At 36.6% G+C, this 27,457-nt stretch overlaps 3 protein-coding genes across 12 annotated transcripts in view; 1 reads left to right on the forward strand and 2 right to left on the reverse strand.

Moving 5' to 3' along the window:
* Positions 1–3,367, reverse strand: part of CB4H12orf50 (chromosome B4 C12orf50 homolog) — a 41,257-nt gene extending 37,890 nt beyond the window's left edge. Inside the window, exons 1-3 of one of the 5 annotated variants that reach the window (XM_042992862.1) lie at positions 3,191–3,367; positions 2,600–2,722; positions 382–465 (exon numbers count right to left, since the gene is read on the reverse strand). The gene's annotated coding sequence lies outside the window, so the exon portion shown is untranslated. Of the gene's footprint in view, positions 1–381; positions 491–2,599; positions 2,723–2,817; positions 2,998–3,129 lie in introns of those variants that run through there. The other 4 variants (XM_042992858.1, XM_042992860.1, XM_042992861.1 and 1 more) reach the window with 4 other exon arrangements.
* Positions 20–16,542, forward strand: CB4H12orf29 (chromosome B4 C12orf29 homolog). 6 transcript variants are annotated; one of them, XM_042992866.1, is made up of 8 exons: positions 20–57; positions 1,482–1,585; positions 6,238–6,355; positions 9,317–9,412; positions 10,149–10,265; positions 11,689–11,886; positions 13,154–13,323; positions 14,582–15,268. In XM_042992866.1, exons 2-8 carry the CDS (start codon positions 1,532–1,534, stop codon positions 14,768–14,770), a joined length of 942 nt encoding a protein of 313 aa, XP_042848800.1. In that variant the 5' UTR covers positions 20–57; positions 1,482–1,531; the 3' UTR covers positions 14,771–15,268. The 6 variants fall into 6 exon arrangements, with proteins under 6 accessions (XP_042848800.1, XP_042848799.1, XP_042848798.1 ...); XM_042992865.1 differs by lacking the exons at positions 20–57; positions 1,482–1,585 and adding exons at positions 3,409–3,585; positions 16,416–16,542 and having other exon boundaries at positions 14,582–14,670; XM_042992864.1 differs by lacking the exons at positions 20–57; positions 1,482–1,585 and adding an exon at positions 3,409–3,585.
* CEP290 (centrosomal protein 290) overlaps positions 15,279–27,457 on the reverse strand; it is a 91,407-nt gene continuing 79,228 nt past the window's right edge. Inside the window, 7 exon segments of the mRNA XM_042992851.1 lie at positions 15,279–15,800; positions 16,825–16,904; positions 20,253–20,347; positions 21,105–21,178; positions 22,343–22,484; positions 24,836–25,008; positions 26,493–26,615. Of these exon segments, the coding sequence (XP_042848785.1) occupies positions 15,570–15,800; positions 16,825–16,904; positions 20,253–20,347; positions 21,105–21,178; positions 22,343–22,484; positions 24,836–25,008; positions 26,493–26,615 (918 nt within the window). The 3' untranslated portion in view covers positions 15,279–15,569.

A 27,457-nucleotide genomic window follows, 5' to 3' on the forward strand; every position in this document is an offset into this window, starting at 1 on the left:
TGCTCATCATAACTGACCTCACACGTAACTGCAGGCCAGCCTATCTTAGTGAATTCTGTATGGTCTTTCTTTCTCAATTCTAGTATATTAACCAAATAGGCTAGTAAAAATAAAATATTTTATCTTTTAATGTTCTGATTGAATATGGGACTTAAACTAGTTCCTAATTTCATAGTCAAAAATATTAAGTATTTCACAAGTAAATAGCTGTTTTCTGAATTCTCATTTCTACATATGGTTTAGAAAAAAAACCACATTTTTAAAATATGTAAATATACTATCTATACTCCAAGATAATAAATACAATTATTTAAATATATACTTACTGCTATCCAATGAATTGGGAAAAAATCATTCAGATTGTGTTATTTTAATAGGTACCTGGAAATAAGCTGGACTATTTATTCATCTTGTAGCTATATTCACTCATTTTTCATCCATCATAAAAGGAGGAATAACTTCTTCCTATAGCAGAAAGGTTCCAGAGTGTCTGTAAATTTTGAGAATTGTTGAAGACAAGGTGAAGTACTCTGATTCCCAGAATGAGACATTTCAATCAGCAGTTAGAGGTCTTTCTTCATCTTAGTTTTTTTACTAAAAGAACTAAAATGTAGCAAAATTTAATAAAATTATTCATAGTAGGTGATGTAGAAGATGCCATAGAGATGACAGTTTAGTAGATCAAAATGTATTTTTAAAATGTAAGGTACTTTGAATTGGAAATTAATAAGATAAAGATATATGGATTCCCATTTTCGTTAAGTAAAACAGACTAATTGGTATGAACTCTCTGAATCTATACTTTAAGGTAAAATCTAAGAAATAAAATAAACTAAAATTTAGAAAAGAGTTGTGTGCCTATAACTATAAATAAGAGAAAAACTAAAAATAAATGGGTAGTATTTAAGTGAAGAAGTAGAGAATAAAGACTTGGCTAAACCCTTGAAAATATTAGCAAAGATATATATTTTTAAAAAAACCTAAGTATCTTGCTTTCTGTTTTGCTCTATTTTCTAACTCTAGAACAACAAAGTATTCATTTTAAGCACCTAAATTACTGAGAGCAGCATCTCTAAGAAATATCTTTCAGTGGTCTTTTCCTCCAGATAAATTCTCTCTCTGCCTATGGGCTTTTAGCTGCATGGATTAATTCCAAATACTGTTACCAAACACCATTATTGCATGATTACATGCAACATCATGGTTAACATAGGGGAAAGGATAAAAAAAAAAAAGGTTTTTACCTTTTAGGGTTTGTTGGGGACAATTACATTTCCATTAGACACAGCAAAAACAGGTCAAACCATGATGGGAATTTTTGTTTTGTTATTGCAAAGAACAGTAAATAGATCTGTATATTTTGGTAGTCTTTAGCATGGAGCTTTAATTTCTTCTTTTTTTTAACAAAACTCTCTTTTTTTTTCTTTTTTTTTTTTTTTTACCCCTTATTCACTTCTTTCCTGATGTGAAATTCACTCTAGTCTTTCAGGAAAAGCTGTGACCATACTCAAGAGGATTTTTACTCCCTGTAATGAAGAGTGATGGGAAATTTGTCTCCACCACTGGGAGTAGGCCTGAAAATTCTGTAAGTATTTTGTGTTGGCCAAGGTAGACTCACATTGAGTGTCTTTCATCTTTGGTGCTTGCTAGAACACTAACACATCAGTCAGAGAAGAAAGTCTTTCTTTCAGTTTGTGATCCAATAATACCACTCTAAGTACAGGGGCTGGTAGTAACTCCTTGCTGGCTCTTCAGGTTTATGAGAATCAGGCAAAGCTGTTGGCTGCTACGCATTAGAATAGGAGCCCCATTTGTAACTGTGAATTGGAACTGTGTCTCTCCCCTAACCTGGGCTCCTCTGTCTCAGCCAAAGGCTTTGCTCCAAGCACTGATAAAATCAAAGCAGTGGAAATAGAGTGTTTCCTGAGGAATGGTTAGCCTTGCTGCCACTATTCAAACAGCAAGTAGAATGTTTTAGAAGATGATCCCTCTCAGAAATGACATAATGTTGGATCTAGAAGATTCTGTGGCAGTTTGGGAAATGGCAGTTGATAGTTGTGAGGGTTATTTAATTGTTGTTCCCTTGAGACCCATGAAACAAGCTGCTTGTTAGGATTCCTCTGGAAGAACAGAAAATCACTGGTGCTTAACTAAGTGTCTAGTCCCAATAGCTCACAGCCAGCATCAGGTGTTCTATTCGCCCCTGTCCCTTATATATATTTGGCCATTTTGTGTTTTCCTAGGAGAAAAAGATAGAAGAGGAAGTAAATACTCTGAAATGGCAAATCTCTTTTCTCTTCCTCTGTGAATCCAGTAATAAAAAAATAGCGCTTTTTTTGGGGGGCGGGTGGATATTTTATTCTTTGGAAACCCTCTTTTATATATAGATATTTTTTCCAAGGGCTAAGTCAGGAAAATGCTGGACTCTACGGTTCTTGCCGATAACACAATTATAGAAATGAGACGTGGGTCTTGTCCAAGCACATAAAAATGGCAGTAGTCAAAACTTCACTGGTAAAGAATACTAGCCTCAACAAGACAGAAAGGCTACTATTACTAAATACTTAATATTTTATTCAATCATTAATTTATCACTTACCCTCCAATATTCTTTTAAGCACTAAGTCAAATAAAGCTGTTTTTAGCTCTGCAGCTGACTGACTCCCAACAACTCAAGCCATTTGGATTCTTTTGGAGCTCATACTGAAGATAAATGAGATTCCTATGAAAAAAATTGAGAATGAAATCGGGTTTTGGATTAGTCTAATGCTAAACTTTGCATTCAGGAAAGAACATCAGAACCAATTTCAACCATACTATGCTGCACAATGAGGCGTAATCCAAACTGTATTACTATGAGGGGTGGGTTCCCAGGTGTTTTAATTGTAGCGTTTTCTAGCACTCCTCTTGGGAAATCTGTTTCCATCAGGACTTGAAATGTCTCTGGATATTTCTAAACTTCTATAATGCTTCAATGAGGAACTTATTAAAGAAAACAAGCAATTAGCTTTCACCAGAATGGTGTTAAATCGCCATCTGAAATGATTCTTTACTTATAACTTGATATCATTTAATTTTCATAAATATCATCAGTTATATCAGTTATCATCAGTGTGGTTAAGTACACACAACACAGAAAACGGATCTCGTTCATGGTTAACACCGGACCAACGCTCGCGGGAGTGCATACGGAGGTACTTTGGGTTCCGCACTACAAGTCCCAGAAGGCGCCGCGGTCAGGTGGCCGCTTCTACGCGTGCGTCTCAGCCCCACGCTTGGTGTTGGGGGACGTGGGGGCGTTGCCGCCGTGCTTGGGCGCGCAGTGTGCGTGGCTTGAGCACGGCGGCTGTTTGCAGGGGACGCTTTCCTGGCCGGGGTGCTGTTGTGGAAACGAGCTCAGCATTCGCACTGTCTTTTGGGCCTACCATGAGGCGCCTAGGTTCGGTGCAGCGGAAAATGCCATGTGTGTTTGTGACGGAGGTGAAAGAGGAGCCCTCCACCAAAAGGGAGCATCAGGTACCGAGGTGTGCGGCCCCGTGGAGCGGCCGCTCTGGGACTGCCGGGCGCTATAGAGCCGCCCTGCAGGTCGGGAGCTTTTTTGCAATTTTCGCTGGGGAGATCTGGGATACGGGTCTCTACTCCCCGAGCTCCAGGTTCTCGTACCATGTTAGTTGCAAGGGAGGGAATCTAGGAGAGAAGTTTTATGATGAGGCGATTCAAACTTGCCGTCTCATGGAAATTGAAATCCCACATCTTAAATAGTGTTCCTTTTCTCAGGTTACCACCTTTTTGGGGAAGACCCTTTAAGATTCGCATAATCACCGCAGTCCAAACTTTCTACTTTCAAGAATGTGGTGACAAAGTGGAGATTGTAGAAGACTTGCTTTGCCAGTTCTAACCTAGGAACGATGGTGGTGTTGACAACTAGCCTAATTAGGTCACTAAAGATCAGATCTCACGTATTGTTACCAGTAATTACCTGTTTGATTCTAACTAGTGTTCCCATCTCTGGGTGTTTCTCTCAGCACTGGGTTTTACACATCGAGGGACCTTAGTAAGTACTGGTGAATGATTAGTAGCCAGTATCAGGGTAATTCTTTAATATGTAGGAAAGTCCTTGATGGCAGAATCCCCAGATATTGAGTACTTTGAACTTATACAAAATTCATCATGTGCATTTGGCATAGGCTCCCACCCCCCTTTACATCGTTTGCACATGTGTTCTTGTTTTGAGACTGCCTTGTTGTTTCTAGTCCCAATTTTTAGGACCTGACGTGTAGTAGGCACTGGGGTGAATATTTGTTGAATTAAAGAATGAACCTTGGAACCTTTTTGTGCCAATTTTCCATTCACCTTGACACTTTTTGCCTTATAACATCCTTTTTAGTGCCATTGCTGTTATAGTTCTTAATAGTTTATGCACAGTTTATGGCACTGCCTAATCGTTCTTTATTGCCACCCGGAATGATCATTGTTAGGGTCTTCCCTAGTCAAAACCCTGCAGTTAACTACTAAATGTCTGTAGCAGTAGTTGCCAAACTTGTGTTTTTTTAGTCATAACAAACCAAGTAGTGATTCACTCTAGCTGTGATTCTCAACTTTGTACGTTGGGGGTGGAGGTGTGTAGTTTGTAAAAGGACCCTACACCTGGAAAAATAAGCCCCTGTTCATGTCCCTCTGTAGTTAAGATTAGCTTACGCTATTATTTATAGCATAGTATCCAAATCCTTAACTGTAATTCAAGGCTTCCCATTAATCAGGTCCATTCTACTCTTGAAGTGCCTGTTGGACCTACCATGAGGTGCCTGGGCTCAGTGCAGCAGAAAATGCCATGTGTGTTTGTGACAGACTTGCCTCCTTAAAGGGAAGTCTCTATTTGAGTAAAGTCTCTTTCATCCTGTGAACACTCCGGGCACAGTCTTGTCTATTTTTGCTCAGGCTGTGCACTTTGCCTGGATTACTTCCGGGATTTTCGAATCAGACCTTCTCTGAAGTCTTTGATCATCTTAGTTATCCCAGTGAGTTCTTCCACCCAGAAGTTGTAGAGGATCACTCAGTTGACATTTACTATTACTTTTCAAACATACATGCCTTGTTTTTTCCAGTCACAGTTTAAAGACTTCAATGAGACAGGGAACTTTGTGTACCCTTTGGTATCTTATATTGTCTTTTGGACATGGTGCTAGCAAAGAGTGGTTGAAAATTGATTCTTATGGAAGGAATATTTGGGGACTCATCAAGAGCTCCATCAGAATAATCTCCTCCGTAGGATCCTTGGTAAATTTGAATACACACAAACACTGCTGTTGGGCCAAACCTCCTCTCTTCTGCTACCACAGGTTAAATTGATATCGTCTGCTACTAATTGCAGAAGTTAGTGATAAATCCCCGATCATTGTTTTATCTTGAAAGTGCTGAGTCAGGAACAGAATGGTGCTAATTTCCTAAGTCTACGTGCCTCTGAAATAGTACTTCCACATACTAGTTTTAAACCTGTACACACCAGTATTGTGCAGTATTTGTCACATGAAAGTTGAATGTTAATGTATACTGTAAAATGGTGGCTTAAGTCTTTCTCAGAAATAAAAATAAGCTACCGATAAAAAGTTGGTAGGAATCGCAGAAACTGTCTTTTCCTCCATTCTTGTTGGTGTTGGTGGCTCTTCCTGACGGTAGGAAAACCGTAAGTTTTGCAATTTACTACTGCTAAAGCTGAAAGAGTCCCATTTGTTTTTCTTCTTAGCATCAATTATAAATTATACCTGACATTGTATTACACATTCTGTTACTATTTTCCCACTCATTCAAATGAAAGTTCTACCAAAGGCAGGTATTCTTTTTTTATTAACCTTTATATTTCCTAGTGTGGGGGACAATGCTTACTTGACCCATAGAAGGCATTTAGCAAATAATTGTCAAGTTGTCAAGTGGATGATGGAACAGTCTGTGCTAGGGATACAGTGCTGCATAGGACACGGTTCCTGGTGTCAGCTCATTATGGTGGATAAAGAAACATGAATAATTGCAAATCTGTGTGGGAAAACAGGTATTGCTGTGATAGAAAGGAAGGGGTGATTCATGAGAATTTCACGGGACAAATGTTTTTAAATTGTCTTGCAAGGTAAGCAGGAGATTATACTTCAGAAATAGTGAAATTAAGAACATTTCAGGTGGGAGTATGTGTGAAGGTGTAGAGACTGTTGATCTTAAACCAGTTTTCTTTCTCTCTTTTTTAAGCCATTTAAAGTTTTGGCAACTGAAACTATAAGTCACAAGGCATTAGATGCAGATATATACAGTGCAATTCCAACAGAAAAAGTGGATGGAACATGTTGTTATATTACTAACTATAAAGGTAAAATAAAACTACAAATATTATTATTATGATTATTATTATTATTAATGTTTGTTTTTGAGAGAGACAGACAGTGCGAGTTGGGGAGGGGCAAAGAGAGAGGGAGACACAGAATCCGAAGCAGGTTCCAGGCTCTAAGCCCGATGAGGGGCTCAAACCCACGAAACGCGAGATTGTGACCTGAGCCAAAGTTGGACGCTTAACTGACCATGCCACCCACGCACCCCTACAAATATCTTTAATCACTTTACAAACTATATATATCTGAAATGGGGCATTTACCCTTCATAAACCCTTCGTACTCTAACTATAATAGCACAATAATAAAGTCACAAATGTTACACTTATCTTTCTCTTGAGGGAGGAAAAGGTAATTAACATTTAATACTCATTAAAGGCAGACAATGTGATAAATGCTTTATACATGTTATCTCTAATTTGCACAGTAGCCTCTCCATTTCACAGATACGGAAACCGATCTTCAGAGAACTTAAATAATTTGTCCAAGACCATATAATTAATGAATGACTGAATAGGTGATGGAACCTATGTTTAATCCTAAAGCTTGTTCTTACGCCACTGATTCTGCTGCCAACTCCTTAGTTTTTATTACTATTGGCAGTATCTAATTTATTTCAATTTAATGCCTTTTGAGAGCTAGAAACTAAAATAGAAATTGTCAGTTAAGGACAAAAAATGCATTGAAAGGAGAAATGATCTTTGTGATTTCCTGCGGATAGTGAAGTGACCTCTTAATTCCAGCAAGACAAACAGAACAGTTAAATGTAAACTAGACACATTCCTGTTATCAGGAAATCTTTTCTGAAATGCATATTTTTCCATTTTTAATTGTGATTAAAATACACAACACAATTTACTATCTTAACCATTTTAAGTGTACAGTTCATCGTTACGCTACTGTCACCACCATCTATCTGCAGAACTCTTCATCTTGCAAAATTGAAACTCAGTACCCATTAAATAATTCACCGTTCCTCCTCATCTAGTCCTTGACAACCACCATTCTACTTTGTCTCTATGGTTTTGACTGTTCTAGATACCTCATACATCTGGAATCATACAGTATTTGTCTTTTTTTGACAAGCTGATTTCGGTGTTCATCCGCGGTGTAATTCCTGTCAGAATTCCCTTCATTGTTAAGGCTGAGTAACATTTCACTGTGTGTATATACTACATTATGTTTGTATATACCACATAATTTTATGTGTGTGCCACATAGTTTTATGTATATGGCATTCACCCCTCATTGTACACTTGGGCTGCTTTCACATTTTGGCTGTTATAAACAATGCTGCTGTGAACATGGTGGGCAAGTATCTCCTTGAGACCTGCTTTCAATTCTTTTGGGTATATATTCAAAGAAGTGGAATTGCTAGCTCATATAGTAATTCTGTTTTTAATTTTTTGAGGAACTGCCGTACTGTTTTCCATAGTAGCTGCACGATTTATGTTCCTACCCACAGTGCACAAGGGTTGCAGTTTCTCCACATCCTCACCAACACAAATGTTTGTTTGGTAGTAGTAGCCATCTTAATGGGTATGAGTGAAATGAGTTTTTTATATTTAGTAGTAAAAAGAACAAAAGGTCCGTTCAACCAGAAATGACAATATAATTTTAATCTGGTTCTTCATCTTATTTACTGGGATAGTTAATAGGTAATACGTAATGTCTGAAACAAACTATAATCAATAATTTCAAAGTATATTTGAAGAAACTAAAAGATTTTTCAGGCTTTCATATTTACATTAAAAAACTTAAATATGCATCATTATGTATGATGTATAATAGTGGCAGTTAAGCATGAATGGATTATTAAAGAAAACTTACAGGGCAGGACCCCAAATGACAGTGATTGCAAATCCTCAGTTTATTGCAGGTAAAGGGTACACAGCATTATCAAGGGCATGAAAAGTAAGGATGTACATCACAGCAAAGGGTTTGGGAAGACCAGGTGAAAGCACCTATTGGTACCCTCCCCACCGACCCCCCTTTCCATTGCTCCCAGCCCCCAAGGTCCTAATGGGACACACTTTCTCAAATCAGGAACCACTGATGTATGAAGAGAACACACTTCGGTAATGGAATCCAAAATGGAGTCTCAGCTGGGGATTTTTATTGTTTTTAACTTATTTATTTTGAGAGAGAAGGGAGAGAATCCTAAGCAGGCTCCACACTGTCAGTGCAGAGCCTGAAGTGGGGCTTAAACTGAGATCATGACCTGAGCTGAAATCAAGAGTTGTACGGTTGGTTAACTGACTGAGCCACTTAGGCACCCCTCAGCTGAGGAATTTTATATTCTGCTGGTCACAGAGGCATCTTCCTGCTAAGTAACCAGCCTCAACCGCAGAGCCCTCCAGGAGTCTTACTAAAACCAGGTAGAAGACTCATTCGTCTCACTGCTGTAAGTAAAGAATGTAGGCACACTGCCTGAAACTTCTTAGGTCCATGATTACAAATCACTAATAATCACTGTTTCATGCCTTGAACCAGGGATCAGAGCCATGCAAAACAGCTCAGCCTAATTACAGATTTTTGGGAACTAACCCTTACAGCACACAGTTACGTTTCAGGAAAAGTGTGAATATGATAATCTGGATATGTTTCCATTTAGTATAGAGGTAGCTTTCTCACAAATTCTAGTTGCTAATAAAATATGGCAGTAGAATGTCCTTATGACAGGGTTACATATTTACTTTTATCTCAGGTTTACCATTCTTCAACCAAAGACTTCAGTCTTACTACATCAGGTACTGCTGGTAAGAATACATCACATACGGTGTCTGTTAGAATACATATTTACCTTTGTTATCTAGGATTGCTGCTTTTAGGGAAGGTCATCCTACTGTTTATTGAAAAACTTTACACTGAAATGTCTTCCAAGATAAGTTTTATTGTTCGCCTCTTATACTTTTCCCTTTTATTATTAATATTTTTTTTAGGTCAGCCATACCTTTGGGCTCGACTAGATAGAAAACCTAACAAATTAGCTGAGAAAAGATTTAAAAATTTTCTACATTCAAAACAAAACTCAAAAGGTTAGTGAGCCTTTTTTTTTTTTTTTTATCATTTTTTTTTGACTTAAATCTATAGTTTTGGCTTATTTCTTGCTGTGGTATTCTACACATTATATCTTTCTTAAAATTTAAGCACTTAGGGAAAAGAAGAAAATTGTAATTGAGTATCTTTATATGTAAAAGATTGTTATTGAAAAATATTTTAAATTGTTTTCCTAACATTTTTATGACTCTTCGTTAGAGTATGTTGATATTATTAAAATATACATACATATATATATATATTATAAAGAGTAACACATTTTTGTTTTGTTATCTCAGAGAGAAGTCCATAATTTTATAAATCAGACACAAATCTCAAAGGATTATCAGTATTTTTAATTATTACGTTAAAATGCCTCTAAGTATTTTATAAGTAGATACATACATTAATCATTATATATCCACTCTTTCATGTATATATTTATATATACATACTTATAGTGTATTAAAAATTTATCATAAATCTACACATACTGGAACACTGGCTACTTTAGAGTTTTATGCACTATTTACTTATGGTGGTGGGTTCAAAATTGAAAATTTAAAGTGCTAGTATACTCTAACCCTGAGAAGTGCAGTCACATGGTGTTGATGATGGAGAATAATTATGATACCTGAATGGGGTTTACTACCTGTTCCCACGTTGAATTTATTCAGTCTTTTTAATTTTTTTTTTTAAAGCATCACCACATATAAAATTATTGAACTATTTTAGAATTTTTTTGGAATGTTGAGGAGGACTTCAAACCTGTTCCAGAGTGCTGGATACCAGCGAAGGAAATAGAACAATTAAATGGGAATCCGATGCCTGATGAAAATGGACACATTCCTGGTATCATGAAAACTTTTCTAAAATGTGCTTTTGTTTTTATTCGTAAAAAGAACAAAAGATCCAGAAATTGCAGAATTTAATTTTAATCTGGTTCTTTATAGTATTTATCTGTATAACACAAAATTTCTGAATCTAATTTATATTAATAATCTATAAAGATGTTTTATATTAAAAATGTCCTCACAGGTTTAGAATCTTCTCTGAGTTAGTTTGCTACCTATAGTTTCTGGGGATGTGAAAATTTTTGCAAAAGTGTGCTGAATGGAAAGATACCCCAGATTAAGGTTTAGTTCAGCAGCTATGTCTTGAGTACCTATAATGTGCAGAGTACTCAGGTTCTAGTAATACAGAAATGAAGATCAGAACCTTGATCTTTTAGACACCAGAGGAAATGCAATATTGGTCTGATTTAAGAACTAAAAGGAAAGCATCCACAGGGTATAGTCAGAGAAAACAGGAAGAACTCTAGATGAGCCTGTGGTGTTTAGAGGAGGCTTCTAAGGGGAGAGGACATCTGTACTGAAGCTTAGGAACCAGGAAGTTAGCTGGCAGGAAAGAGAGGTCAGCTTAGGCAAACTCCCATGAAGAGCAGAGATTTGGAGTCTTGGAAGTTTTATGTAATGCTTCTCTGTGGCTGGAATGTTTAGGGTGTATGACCCTGGAGGACATTATAAAAGTTGAGGCTGGAGATGTGGAATGGGCTCAGATCTTAAAAGGGGTTTATATTTCATTTAAAGGAGTCTGAAGTTCATCCTGACGTTGATTGTTAAGCAGGGGTGCAGCAGAACTAAATTTAAATTTTTAAAGCAGGATTATGATAAAAGTAGGTTGGGTTTCCCTGGAGAAATGGACCAGTAAAGATTATTATAGTCACCTGAATGACTACTGAAGGCCAAAGATATGACGGTCACAATGGCATATGTAGCCTAGTGATTGTTTGATAAAGAATTGTCCACAATGAAGGATCCTATTCTGGTAACAGGAGTTAGGAATAGCAGTAATGTTCAATACATGTGGAATCAATACATTATTCAGTGAATATTGGAACAGTGCAGTGAATTGTGGAACACTTAATACATGGTCTGTTGTCCTTGAAAATGGAGATAAAGTGGAGACAAAACTTAAAAAAATAAATAAGGTTCAGTTTTTGAAAAGGTAAATTTTCTGGTAAAGGAATGCTGAGTGCTCTGTACTGAATCACCAAACAGGTTAATTCCTCAACAGAATAAAAAAATAACCTTATTATTAAAAAATGATTGTGATTGAGTAGTAAAACTGCTAACATTATCACTGATTAAAAAATGATAATCTGTGTGTGATAAACATCCAAAAAACATTGAGAATGTACAACAAAAGTAAAAATTACCTCACGTCTAAATCCAAAGAACAGCAATGTAGTAATAGTGTTTTCTTTGCCTGATAGGTTGGGTACCAGTGGAGAAAAACAACAAACAGTATTGCTGGCATTCCTCTGTAGTTAATTATGAATTTGAAGTTGCCCTGGTACTGAAGCATCATCCTGATGATCCTGGTCTTTTGGAAATTAGTGCGGTGCCGCTATCAGATCTCCTTGAACAAACACTAGAGCTTATCGGAACAAATATTAATGGAAACCCATATGGTGAGTGAAGCCTTTTCCTATTCAGTTACAGTAACTGTCACTTATAAAGAGAACTTCCTGGGTTCAACTTAAAACACACACACTAAAATGACTAATTAGAGTTAAATAGCTTTTAGAATTATAGCCATTTCTATTTATGTCCACGGAGAAATTTATTCATGACTCTAACCATTAATCCAAAAGGTTGAATTAACTTCTCATTCTTTCCTATGATAACATTATAGAGCTATTTATGAAAGGTAATTATTCAAGTGTAACTTTTTGTTTTTTAAAATTTATGTGAACTGTGTTGAATGAAAATTATGTGTTTTTCATGGCTAGGTAATTAGTATTAATAGCTAAGAATAAATTAAAGAATTGACACTGAATAGCATAATGAGCATTAGAATCTGTACTATGACGAATGGAGTCTAAGTCCAGAGGGCACTGGGGAGTACATTGTTGATAGGCAGATGAAGCTGGATTCAAGGACATTAAAGCTGGAATAGGAAAATCCTGTATAGAGATCAGAACCTGACTGATTGGCAGGTATAAAGAAGTTACGATAGTCTGGGGGCACCTGGGTGGCTCAGTCGGTTAAGCGTCCGACTTCAGCTCAGGTCACGATCTCACGGTCCGTGAGTTCGAGCCCCGCGTCGGGCTCTGGGCTGATGGCTCAGAGCCTGGAGCCTGCTTCCGATTCTGTGTCTCCCTCTCTCTCTGCCCCTCCCCCATTCATGCTCTGTCTCTCTCTGTCTCAAAAAAAAACAAAAAACAAAAAACAAAAAAAACGTTAAAAAAGAAAAGTTACGATAGTAATTATACAAGTTATCAGAGATCCAGTGTGGCTGTTTGGCAGACATTGATAAGTGAACTTGGCTAATGGTATAGAGAAGGGGTTGGCAGACGTCTGTAAAAGTACAGATAATAAATACTTAGGTTCTGTAGGCTATACCTCTGAAACAAGGCCATAAACAGTACTTAAAAGAATGGGTATAACTGTGTTCCACTGAAACTACGAAAACAGGTGTTTGGTTGGATTTGGCCCACAGGTCATAGCTTGCTGACCCCTAGTGTAGAGTATATGAAGGTGAAATTTAGATTTAATGAGGTAAGGTGACACTTCTGAATGAGATCACTTGTGGTATATCTCTCTTCCAGGAAACCAACTAAACTTTTTGGTAAATTTATTCCTAAATGCTTTAAAAGGCTTTTTTATTTGGAGAAGTAAATGTTCTCATTTCTTTTTGAAACCTTTATGTGCCTAATGGAAATTTTTACCATTTAGGGTTAGGAAGCAAGAAGCATCCATTACATCTTCTTATACCACATGGGGCATTTCAAATAAGAAATCTACCAACCTTGAAGCACAATGATCTATTATCCTGGTTTGAAGGTTGCAGAGAGGGTAAAATTGAAGGAATAGTATGGCATTGCAATGATGGCTGTTTAATCAAGGTAATGGCAAAAAATAGCTTGTGGGATTATTTTGTCTTATGTTCCTAAAACAAAGTAGAAGTGGCACGAGAATACTCTGTACAAATTGCAGTTAATTCTGATGTGTTGTAAAGAAATTTAATTTCCTCATCTCACATGCCACCATTCTTTATATGATAAAATAATGTTTCCCAATATGGATTCATTTTCCGGGGCTTTGGTTGTCCTACATGGCCTTCAGAATTAAGCTGATGAAAATGTCTGGAAAAACTGCACATTACATATTCCCTTCTTGTGGATGTTGCACATGAATGCTCTCTGAGATAATCAGCATAGTTTAACTCCGCATTTCCCAAACTTGATTATAGAATTTGAGTTAAAAGTGCCAGGGTGACAGTTAATATTTACAGAATCAATTAGTTTATACTTTGTGCCCTTTCTGTCTCTTGGATTTGTCTACTCGATTTCGGACAGGTTCCTGAAATTAGTAATGTTCAAAATTGGACCTTCGTCATACCAACCCCAACTCCCAGCAATTCAAAACATTAGATAGCATTTTTAACCCCTCTCTCCATTATTTCATACATACAATTATTTCTTAAAGATTCTGATCTATTGAATATATACTTCTCCCCAACCAGTTGGCATTTAATTTTAAGTTAAGCCAAAATTCATGCTTGATTTACTATATCACCCTCCTAAATGTTATCTTTCAGTCTTCTCCCATTTCTGTCCATTCTTCACAGTAAGTGAAAATGTTACTTTGCTACATAAAACTGCTTAGTGGCATAAAGATTATTCATGACGGGACCCTTGCTTCACTTTCTGGAACTGCTGTACACCCCCAGCTGCCAAACATACCCATACTGTATATGTCCTAACCATACTTAAGTAACTGCAATCAGAGCAAAAAGCACCATTCTACCCCATGATATTTAGAATGCCTCTCCACCCATATTTCTCAATTGGCTAGCTTCTGCACTCAGCAACAGACTCCATTACATTTTTATGGAGCCCCTGATTATGTTCCTGGCATGTTTCCAGGTGCTGGAAATACAGAGTCAACAAAACAATGTCTGTGCCTTCATGAAGCTCACAGTCTAATGGGGAAGATAGTAACACGTAAATATATAATATGTCAGGAGAAGAACAGCTATGAAAAAAAAAAGGGTAAGAAAGTGGAGCCTTAAATAGTGCCTGGCAGATGGTGGGCACTCAAATATTTGTAAGTGAATGAAGGTAATATCTAAAATCTAAATACCCTTTTTTCTCTTTTTAGGTTCATCGCCATCATCTTGGTTTATGCTGGCCAATTCCAGATACTTACATGAATTCAAAACCTGTTATTATCAACATGAACCTGAACAAGTATGACCATGCCTTTGATACTAAGAGTTTGTTTAATCTTCTTTCAAAAATAGATAATCAGAAATTTGGCAGACTCAGAGATATCATACTTGATGTATAAACTAGAAATGCAATTAAAAAACAGCTTTATTATATTTAAACCTTGAATATTCTGCCATGTGGGGAAGGTAAAAAATCTCAAGGTTCAGTGTCTAATATAGCAATACATCTTCTAGCATTTCAGGAAATGAATTTCCCAGTTGCAAATGTCTATTCAAGATTTTATTTAGAAGCAGCAAATGAATTTCAACCACTAAACTTAAAAAAATGTAATAGTAATCTCCCCACCTTGTACAAAGGTTGGATTCTGTCTACCATTACTGGGTAGTAATTTAAAAACAGCAGTTAAACAATTATGGATCATTAATTTTGAGAATTAAAGAATTTAAAAAACAATTTAATCTTACTAGACACTTAACATATAGCTGTAACCTCATAACGTGTTTATATACATGTACATATATATAAAATTAGTCTTATATAAGTATGTAAGTATATGTAAAAGTCCAATTTTAAATGTTAAAATTATTAAAGTTCACCCTCATACTCTTTAAAAAATTTAAATATTATGAATGTACAGAAATTCATCATAGCTCATTTGATAGACATAATTTAAAAATCTAAAAAAATATACTTTTCTAATGTTTAAAATTTCATATTTTAAATTACTAAATTTAAAATTCACTAAATTTTAGTAAATTTCCAATTTAATTTTAAATTGGATATCTAGTAAATTTTACTAAACCTTCCAAGGTACAGGATATGGAGATGGAAATCATGTAGGTCAGAGACTTGATTTCCTGATGGAGTTTTAACTTACAAAGTTAATAAATAAATAAAACTACAGTTATAGGTGGTCCTTAATAAATGGGGAAATTAGCAGGACTTTCCTCTTCATCTTCAGACTGTTCAGAAGCAGCAACGGGACTGCTTAATTCAACTCCAAATTGTTCAGAAAGTTTTTTTAACTTCTCTTCTAAGAGAATATTCTTTTTCACTTCTTCTTTATAATTATACTTCAGATCTTCAATTTCTTCAAAAAATGAAGGATCAAAGTTTTCCAGTTCTTTTTTCAGCTTTTTTATTTCCTCCTAATAGAAACATGATAACTTTAAAAGGTATAGGTAGGAATAAAATACATTTAGGTTTGAACTAAAGAGATGTAATTACAAACATAAAATCCAAAGTAACTTGAATAATCAAATAGAAACTATATAGGCATAAGTATTTTCTTAGGATTCTGTTAATAAGGTATCACTGTACAAGGTTTTAAGTAACAAACTTGTTAACTGGCAAATCAAACTGTTCTGTAAATTATGTCCTAGTCTTTGGAATTTATCAGTTCTTAAATTGTGTGTGTAGGGGGTGGATATTTAATCTTTATCCAAAAGCATATCAGATACTCTCACTGAGGTAATCAAAGACTTGGCTATTCACTACACAAGTTATGTTAAGATTCTTTGGTTTAGGCTTCATTTATATTTTTACAAATACCTATTTTTTTTAATAGTCAACTTCATATATGTGTGTGTGTGTGTGTGTGTGTGTGTGTGTGTGTATATATATTTAGGATTAGGGAAACTCTAGAACTTCTACCTGGATAAGAGGCCTCTGGTAAAGGGACCATTTGAACTTTAGTGACCATTTAGAATAGCCAGTGATTACTAGTTAATTCTCCAATTCATGCTCTCTTGTTCTGTTTATAGATTCTTTAAGAGACAAAGCATAGCAAGTATCTTTCTTTAAAGGAGCTATTCTTGAAAAGAATTTCAAAAGGAAATAAAAGGCACTGTTCCCAGTGTGACCCAAAACTTAAGAAAATATATTAAAATAATGAGCTATATTTGTGAAAATTAAAAAATAAATTTACTCTTTAATACTATTTGTTTTGTCTTTTTGTTTTTTTGTTTTTTTTTTTGTAGCTCTTCAGTATTTTTAACATCGATAAATATAATGAACTCTGAAATGTTAACGTCAAAATATTAAGTATATTATGTAACCCCAGGAGTTTTTAGGATGCATACTTAAAACTCATAGATAGTGTTCATAAAATTTGTTTTTAACAGCTATTTTCACAAAACATTTATAATATTATAATTTGATAAAATTAATTACCTTCAAATACTGCTTTTCTATATCTGAGGTTTTGAGCTGTGTCTCTAAATCTTTTACCTTTTCCGTTAGTTGATCAAGATCTGCCAAAAAAATTATAAAAATTAGACTCCACTTTTCCCCATTCTGACAAAGGATTTATTTTAGAGAACGTAAGTAGAAAACTTATGAAACCAGAACCTGGAAAAATATGGCATTTTATGACTGGAACACTTTTCAGGATGTGAATACTGTAATGCTACCTCTCAGGTAATTCTGTAGCAGACCAAGAGAAAAGGAATATGCTAGGTATTCAATGTGTAGAATCAGCTTAATTTTTATATGGGAGAAATTATTTTCCAGAGAAAAAATATAGAGCCAGGAAAAATTGTTAGGTACTCAAAGTACAGCAAAAGAGTAAGTAGACTGTTTGTTAGGGAAGGGGCTCCAACCCAAGTTGGGTATTGGCCAAGGCTCCCGATACCCAACAGTACTGGCTGTTCCGTATCGGTCAATACACATTTACTGTGTAATTACTACGTGAAAAACTTGGTAGGCAGTGTGGATAATACACCCTAAATACCATGGTTGGAAAACGTTAAGTACACAAATAGAGCACAAAGGCTTTAATTTATTAGATTCTTACCACCCCCCTCACCTGGAGTTAACATATCTCTAATTTTATAATGAGAATCAGTGGACATGTAGGATTTATTTAATTGCCCTCTTTGCTAGAACCATTTTCTTTAAACACTACATAGGTCATATTTTGCAGCCATTGAAGGGTAAAATTTTAAAAGTAATGCTCAAGTTTGAAAATATAATGGGCAGTTGACATTTTCATGAATGAGATAGGAAGCATATTTCTATTAAGGATCATTTGGAATGGTCCCCTAATTATAAGTTGAAGACAGGAAATATTTTCCTCATCCTTTCCTTTGGGAATAGAGTTAGCAGAACCCATATTAATTTGGAAAGCAGAGAAATATTTTTCAAAATTTCACTCACCTTTGTAGAAAGTGCTAATATTTTTTATAGAGTTGGTTCTTAATCACTGGGATGCTATATGTTACAAAGATTAGTAATGAAATAGTGCAGCAAAAGTGATTATTATGTATAGCACTTCCTGAAAGTTAGTTTAATGATATTTGATAGCTTGATAGAAATGAATTCTGTTCTAAAGCATTATACTAATTAATAACAATACTTGACTATTTCATACAACTTTTTCAATATTCTCCCATATATTCTTGTTGCTACTTTGTATTTAAATAGTGCTTTAGGATTGCCAAGACAGTTTTGGTTTGATTTTGAACCTTAACAGTCTTTGAAATATAATAGGTATCCTTATCTATCTTTAAAAAGATGAAGAATATAGGGTTCAGAAATTTCCTCTCAGGAAAGTGAGGTTTAGAGAGAACTAGCCTAATGTCAACAGTATTAACAAGTCTTTGGTACTGTGCTAGTCTAGTACACTAAGCTGGCTGCGATAAGAGATCCTGTTGTGGGGCACCTGGGTGGCTTGTCGGGTAAATGTCCAGCTTCGGCTCAGGTCACGATCCTACAGCTTGTGGGTCTGAGCCCCACACTGGGCTCTGTGCTGACCGCTCAGCCTAGAGCCTGCTTCAGATTCTGTGTCTCCTCTCTCAGCCCTTCTTCCTGCTCATGCTCTTTCTCAAAAATAAATAAACATTAAAAAAAAAATTTAAGAGATCCTGGAGACTGACTTGACTATTTTTAGTTGCTTCTTGGCAGTAATACAGTTTTTGTCATCAATAGCTGAGAACAGTGAGGGGCTTTGGAGTTTCAGATTTAGGTTTCATCCTACTTTTCTCACTTTCTAGCTGTTGTGACCGTGTTAGCCTCTTTAAGGTAAAGATCACAGGTGAAATGAAGACAATGGTACCCACCACACAGGGTTATCAAAGTTATAAAATCCTTGTTAAAGCACTTAGCATAGTGTCTGGTACAACTCCTACATGATAGCTCATACACAGTAGTAACAAGAATATGTGGTGGAATACTGAAAAAGCTGTATGAAATAATCCAAGATTGTTCAGATACAAATTGGTATAATCCTTTGGAACAGAATTTGCCATTCCCATCAGGCTATCAAATATACATAATGAACAAATGACTCTTGTTTACAGTGATGTTCTAAAAAGTCAACATGAACAATGAATTAGTGAATATTAAACCGTTACTCATAGGGAAAACGTACATACATATACATACTCAGATATCACGTAGATTAAAATTTTAAATCCTGGAAACAACTCATTCTGGTCAATTTTTTTTTTTAATGTTTATTTTTGAGAGAGAGAGACAGAGTGCTAGTGGGGGAGATGCAGAGAGAGAGAGGGAGACAAAGAATCCAAAGCAGACACCAGGCTCTTAGCTGTCAAGCACAGAGCCTGATGCGGGGCTCAAACTCACGGACCGCAAGATCATGACCTGAGCTGAAGTCGGATGCTCAACTGAGCCACCCAGTGGCTGACTGAGCGCCCCTGGTCAATTCTGTTGTGTTTTAAAAAAAATTGTTCAGAAAAAATTCAGAAGTATCAAGTGATTCTTCTGAGGCTGCCCCACTAGTAAGTGTCAGAATTGGGATTTAAACCCTGTCCAACTGGCTCCAGAACCAGTTTATCACCCTATGCTGTACTGTCTCATACTGTCTCCATAACCTCGTACTGTCTCTCATCTATATGAGAGCTGAAATAAGAATGCAGAGCTTCATTTTGTTGCATCTCATCTGAAAAACACGGGTCAAAAGTTAAATTTTTCAGTGCTGTGTATCTGCAAAAGCACCAGGAGTACTGGTTTTGGGGGTTACAAGTAAATTTTAGTGAGTGGCTGAATTCACAAATACAGAATCTGAAAATAATGAGGATCAACCATTAATTGTGTGTGTATGTATACATAATGCACATATGCATATGTGCATATATGCATATGTGCATTATGTATACATATGCACACAGCAGTAGAATGATCACTTCTGAACAGAAGCATATAGAAGGCTAGACTTTGTTTTACTTTGTAAAAGGAGAAAAAATATAGGCAATGTTTACTATATGTAGTTAATTTTAAGTTAATAAGATGACAACATTTAGAAGATAATGTTCAGAGGGTTTAAAAGGGCCTGTACTTAGAAAATGGAATCAAGAGACCTAGTATTCATTGCTTAGCATTGTATCATGATTAAATGTTAACACCATATGGAACACAAAGAGAAAAACACTTGAGCACCTGCTACTCAATATTATAAACAACTTAAAGGACTCAATAGGAACATTATTGTTGGAAGAAGCAAAGAGCTCTAAAAACCTGTTCCAGCGATTTGACTTTATACGAAGACAGTCATCAAAAATCTGAATAAATAAAAAAGGCAAACCCTAATTAAAACACTTGGGTTAGCTCACATGCTATAAGTATGTTATAAAATACTTTACCAGATATGGTGCTTTCAGCTCCACTTTGGTCTTTGTTAACTTCTAACTGATGGATTAATTCTGCCTTTTCTTTTTCCAGCTGTCTATTAGCTAATCTAGAACACAATGATTATGTATTAAAACAATAACAAAAACCAGACATTGCTTCATAAAATACAAGTATTTCTTATAAACTGTGTGATGTGCATTGCTTACAACTTGCTGATAGTTATAAAGGTAAACATTTATTCATTTACTCTCACTACTGTAATGCTACCATTCTCAAACTGAGGTCAAAATGAAAATTCTTTATGTTTTGTAAAGTCTGATCTGATATCATTTTTTTTTAATTTTTTTTTTTTAACGTTTATTTATTTTTGAGACAGAGACAGAGCATGAACGGGGGAGGGTCAGAGAGAGGGAGACACAGAATCTGAAACAGGCTCCAGGCTCTGAGCTGTCAGCACAGAGCCCGACGTGGGGCTCAAACTCACAAACTGCGAGATCATGACCTGAGCTGAAGTCGGCCGCCTAACCGACTGAGCCACCTAGGCGCCCCTGATCTGATATCATTTTTAAGAGTTTTCCTGTTGGAGGAACCTCATGGGAGTATTCCACACAGAATCCGGAAAGTAAATAATTTTTTTTCATTAATTAATATTTGCCTCTGGGCAAATTAGGATCTGGTTGACCCTGTTTTGTTTTTTTTCAGCATCTATTATGTAAAAGAGTAATTGGCATTAGAAGGATGAAATAAGACTGATAAGCCTGTTAGGCATCAAGTTTGAAAAATCCTAATCTCTAGATATAGCAAACCTGGTTATATCAAAAGATTTTTTTCTTAAATGGTAGTCATATGAACAGATAATGTACCTTAGAACTTGAAGCGCCCGTTGAAGGCTCTGCTCTGTCTCAGCACCTTCAGGAACATGTTTGAGAATCTCAATCTTTGGGCACAATAAAAAGAGAGCAAAGTTTGATATGGAACTAGAGTTTTAGAACGATACATATTTTCAGTAAAGCATCTTGAATGTGGGGTTTTCCAAAAGCACATATGAGCACTTATCTATGGTGTTCCATTCACTAATCATTCGATAATTACTGAGTACTGCTTGCCCAGGCACTGAGGATATAATAATGTGCCAGAGGAAGGAAGGACTATCAAGAAGAATAACTCAGGGTAAGAGGATGGAGAGCCATGGAAGGTAGATGAAGGGCTAAGGAAGGTCTGAGGAGCCTCTGTTTTATCAGAGATCTAGGGGGCTATGAAAATATTTCGGTACAGAGGCAAACAAGTGCAAGATCCTAAAGCTTGAGTTTGGCCAATTCAAAGGACTCGAAGGTCAGTGTGAATGAGGGAAAGCAAAGATGAGGCTAGAAAGGAAACCAGATGCCGGACCACATAGGTCCTTATAGGCTATGCAGAGTACTTTAGAATTTTATTCTGCGGTAATGGGGAACCACCAGAAGACTCTGAGGACAGGGTGCTAGGATTTTCTTTATACTTAAACGGCTGACTCTTCAGCCATGTGGAGAAGAGATCAGGAATAGGGACAAAGCGAAACAAGGCAAGAGTGGAAGCAGGGAGGCCAGTTAGGAAATTGTAACAGTTCACATGTGAGAGAATAGCTTAGACTGACAGTGTTGGAGGTGTGGAGACGTCAAATTTGAGATCTATTTTGAAAATAAGAGCTGATGTTATTTAATGAAAAAGATGGGGTGCAAAAGAAGGAATTGATAATCTAAGGTTTTTGGCTTAAACAAATGGTTGAATGGTGGTGCCATTCACTTAAGAGGGGCCTTCTAGGGGAGGAATTGAGTTCCATTAAAAAAAATTTTTTTTAAATGCTTATTTTTGAGAGAGCTTGAGCAGGTGAGGGGCAGGGAGAAGGGGGAACAGAGGATCTGAAGCCGGGCTCTGCGCCGACAGCAGAAGCTCTACGCAGGGCTTGAATTCACGAACTGCAAGACCATGACCTGAGGTGAAGTCAGGCACTTAACCAACTGAGCCACCCAGTTGCCCCAAGAGTTCATTTTTATATACATAAGATAATGCCAAGAAGTGGCTTGAGATGAAATGCATTATTTTCTCGGAAAGAAAAATTACTTGCTTGTTGCTCCAGGTCTTCAGTGTATTTCTTAGCTTTTTGTTCCCTCTCTGTTGCTTGTTTTACAAGCTGTTTAAGATCAGTAAGGTTTTGCGTTTTTTTGGCAATGTCAGTTTCCAGTTCTTTCAGCTTGGTTTCATACATTCTAAAAGTAAAGAAAAAATAGTGTAGACATGGAAATAATTCATTGATTTAAAAGCCAGTTCAAGTCATTGCACTAAAAATAACAGAGTATCTTACCCTGCTTCTTCTATTCAAATCTTTTACTGCTGCATATTTACTTAGCATTAGGTGACAACAAGGGATAAGTACCCCTAATTAACAAGCCAATTAAAATAGAGGATTTTGGGGTTTCCCAAGGTTATAAACAAGGATGGAGCCTGTTTGATCACTAGCAAAAAGATTACAATTAGTTTTTTTTTTTTTCAGTGACAAACCAAAAAATAGTGCAATTCATCAGATTATCAAATTCGGTATTACAGGGTAGTCTCAGAAATAAAGATCACAAACTAAGCAGTTCATACATACATTATGTATACCTGCATAGAAGCATACAAAAAAAGGTACCCAGGTAGAGCAAAACCAAAAGGACACTATTGGGAGAGGAAAAATATGCAAAAGCATGGGTGAGAAAATGGTACATGACAATCTGAATAGATCTGTAACCTTTAAAGAAATGACCAATAATTTAAAAAAAATCTAGACTCCAAAAGGAAATTTTAAAACATTGAGCCAAAATGATTTTAAAAACATATACCACCTTAAAGGGAGACAATGCTTATAATATTCAAAGTTTCCCACAGAAAAGAAAAAGAATGCTTTGCCAACAAAATCAGGTAAGGACATTACAAGGAACAGAAATTATTATTTCAATACATTCAAATGGTTTTGTTTTTGTTCTTTACATTTATTTATTTTTGAGAGACAGAGCACAAGTTGGGAGGGGCAGAGAGAACGAGACACAGAATCCGAAGCAAGCTCCAGGCTCTGAGCTGTCAGCCCAGAGCCCGACGCGGGGCTTGAACTCACTAACTGTGAGATCATGACCTGAGCCAAAGTCAGACGCTTAACCGACTGAGCCACCCAGGCGCCCCTCAAATAGTTTTTGATAAATCTGAGAAACCGTGATCAGAAAAGAGTGTTCTTAATCTGACAGACTCCACTGAAGGGATGAAATACCAGAAGCTTACTCCTTCACTTCATTCGATTCTCTGCTCAAGTGCCACCCAATCTTCTCTGATCACCCCATATATAATAGCTGCGGCATCACCCGGCCTGTCTTAGCAGTCAGTATAAGGACTGATGACAACAGATGTCATTGGTCTGTTGAGTAAATAGAACATCTATGAAGACTGCAGCATGGGAGAGATCTAATGTGTCAAGGGTCCCAGAAGAGATCTCTAAACACTTCACTGAGGTGGGTGTATAATCCCAGCTGCAGATCTTAACAAGTTTTGTTTTTTTTTCTTTTGAGTTTAGGGAGGTTCTTGAGGTCAAGGATCAGACAGGATTAGCCTTCACTCTGTCAAGTGGATTCTACATAATTTACATAACTTTTTCAGGAGTTTACTGAAGGCCTTACCCAGTGCTCAGTTACCTGTACAGTGCACAGATTAAAAACACACAAATTATGTATAAGGCAAAGTCCTCTTCAATTATGGTTAAATATCACCCCTCTCAAATGCTTATAAACCGTTTTCACATTAATAATCTTTTCTGTAGCTTCACAGAGCCCTTTTCAGAAAAGGAAAGACAGACGACCATCTCTATAGATCAAAAAAACAACAACAAAACTTGAACTCACAGAAGAGATGTAATTTATTTAAGGCCACAGTGAGAATTAGGTATTCCAAAGTCATGGAAACCACCTGGTTCCACAGGAACCAGACAAAGTCGGCCTTTTAGAGATACATCTAACGTGAAGCAGAATGTGTGGCATGTAGTATGTACTGAGTATATTATCTGCTTAAAAAATCTCAAAGTAACTCAAAATCCCTTCTGAGTCTACGTGTGATTGTAGAAGGAAATAAAGGACCAACCAAGAAGTCTACTGGATAGAGTCGGTGGTTGAGCACCTCAGCTGGGGTCCAAGCAGACAAAAGAGACCCCTTTTCCCTGATACCTATCACACATTATTTCCTTTTACCCCCTCGCACTAGCCTTCTCACAGAGTTAAGAGAGAACTGGGAAGCAGGATTCTGAGCGCTCTCAGTACTGTGTTAGGAACCAAGGACCCAGCTCCAACACCCTCAGCCCAGCCCCAGCCCCGGTGTGTCCATATCCTGCCACCCACATTCATTAAATGTTTGAAGGAAGAAACAAACACTTTTTTTTTCTGTCCTAGCACTGCCAAAAGTATCCTATTAAAGCAAACAACCAAATAGTTCATCAGGAAAGAACTAAATTAATCAGAGTAGTGTCCTATTCTTTTGAAACAATAAAGGCAGCATTGGAACTGATTAAACTTTGTGCAAATGATAAATTATTTGTTCCTACCTTGTAACAACAATTGATTTCCAGCTCTTGCTGTCAGCACCTTCAAGCTGTGGACCTCTACTTTCTGCCAACTGTAATCTCTTGCCAGTCTCTTCTAGTTGAACTGTCATCTTCTCATTTAATATCTCTAAATTATTCTTAGCTATCCGCAATTTCTCTGCAGCTTCAGTCTCCTATCATTAAAGGCTAATTAGTACATGATGACAAAACAATACTGTTCTCATAGATACAATATATTCAAAATTACCACCACAAATTAGAAAACAAAAGTAACCTGGAGCTCTAAACGCTGATTAAAATTCTAATAAAAATCCAATGTTTCCTTTACTCTAAAACAGCAGTATGATCATAATAATTAGAACAACAGATGATGTAAACCAGGTTAGAAAAATACATTTGTGGGCACATGGGGTAGCTCAGTCACTTAAGCGTCCAACTCTTGATTTTGGCTCAGGTCACGAGCTCACGATTTGTTAAGATCGAGCCCCACTTTCAGTGCAAAGCCTGCTTGTGATTCTCTCTCCCTCTCTCTCTCTGCCCCTCCCGCACTCATGCACCCGTACTCTTTCTCACAATAAATAAATAAACATTAAAAAAATACATTTGCAAGTATTTTACTCTAGCAGTTGCTTTAAGTTTGTCATTTTTGGTGTGTCTGTGTGGCTCAGTCAGTTAAGCATCGACTTTGGCTCAGGTCATGATCTCGTGTTTTGTGAGTTGAGCCCCAAATCAGGCTCTGGGCTGATGGCTCAGAGCCTGGACCTGCTTCAGATTCTGTGTCTCCCTCGCTCTTGGCTCCTCCCCCACTCGTGCTTTCTCTCTCTCTCTCTCTCTCTCTCTCTCTCTCTCAAAATAAAACAAAAAACATTAAAAAAATTAAAAACAATAAATTTGTCGTTTTGTTTGGTTACTTTACATTTGTCATAGTATTTATAGAATAATGGGATAATGTCTTAACACACTTAAAAGAGGTTTTGTTTTGACGACTATTTGAGAGACCTAGCTATGAGCACAAACTATGTGTAAGTACCATAAATTATTTCCACTAGTAAACATCCATGCAAAGCACACTACCACTATGGCCTCACAATATATTCAGATACTATTGTCACCAGTTTAAAAATCTCAATTTCAGTTTATTCACTGAATCATCCATATAAATAATAACACCTAGTTGTCTGGGGCAAGGAATATATTTCACGACTTAAATAGAAATAGAAAGGGATCTTACTATTTAACATAACCGTTTCATATATTCCTTACTCTATACCAATCATTGTTCTAGGCCATGTACACAAATATTAACTCACTTAAGTCCCACAGCAGCTCTGTGAAAGAGATATTTATGATTCCCAACTTCATAGACGAGGAAATTGAGCATTAGAGGGGGGCTGGTAGCTTGTCCTTGTTTCCACAGCCAGTTAGTAATAGAGCTAGGATTTGACTCCCAGACATGTGGCTTCTACATTATACTGCTTCTTAATTTTTGTATTTTCAATGTTCCTCATAGTGAAAGGATGGCAGCCAAAAAGATACAATTCCTAAGTCTCTGAATATCTACTTTGAATAGACATTCTCATCAAATTTTTCATTCACTTTTTCAAAGATATATTACTTAAGATAAAAAAGTAATTATAATCAGTAAAGAAAGTCATACTTTTTTAAGTTCTTTACGAAGTCTTTCATTTTCCGCAACAATTTTCTCTGTGCCTTTGGTCTTGGATTCATAGTGCATGCTCAACTGACGTCCAAGATGAACTTTAAGTTTTTCTAATTCAGCCTAGTAAAAGATAAATTATACATTATCGGAACAAGGAAATAAAAGACGATCCTATAAACTCGTAAAACTTAATCCATAACAGTTTTAGAGATTATTTTTGATAGAATTAAAGTTTTCCCTTTCATACTGGTCATCTAGAGCAGAGGTTCCCAACCTTGGCTACACATTAGAACGAGCTGATGACTTAAAATCACAACACCTATGGTAGGACCCACCCCAAAAGAATCTAATCAATGTCAGGCTTGGGGGCTTAGGCACCTGCATATTTGAAAATAGACACTAGTGAGTGAGAATGCCAGAGTGAGAACCATTGGTCTTGAAATAATAAAATGCCCAAGTGGAGCTACTCTAATTTCTCTTGGCCTTGTCTCCGACAGGTTTTTCTGTATATGTAAAACAGTTACTGCATCTCTTAAAACCGTTTTAAATAGCAGGAATATATTTAAAAATTTTCTTTAAAACATGGAAATTATGTTGGGGTGCCTGAGTGGCTCAGTCAGCTGGGCGTCTGACTTCGGCTCAGGTCATGATCTCGGGGTCTGTGAGTTCAAGCCCCGCGTCGGGCTCTGTGCTGACAGCTCAGAGCCTGGAGCCTGCTTTGGATTCTGGGTCTTCCTCCCTCTCAGCCCCTCTCCTGCTCTCTCTCCCCCACCCCCCCCCCCCCCCCGAAGAATGAATAAACATTTAAAAAATTTAAAAGAAAATGGAAATTATAATGGTGAAAACATTCCATGCAAATTATCACATTGAGAAACTTAACAGAAGACCATGGTGGAAGGGAAGTAAAAAAATAGTTACAGAGAGGGAGGGAGGCAAACCATAAGAGACTCTTAAATACAGAG

This window comes from Panthera tigris, chromosome B4 (genome assembly GCF_018350195.1).
Source record: "Panthera tigris isolate Pti1 chromosome B4, P.tigris_Pti1_mat1.1, whole genome shotgun sequence".
NCBI lineage: Eukaryota > Metazoa > Chordata > Mammalia > Carnivora > Felidae > Panthera > Panthera tigris.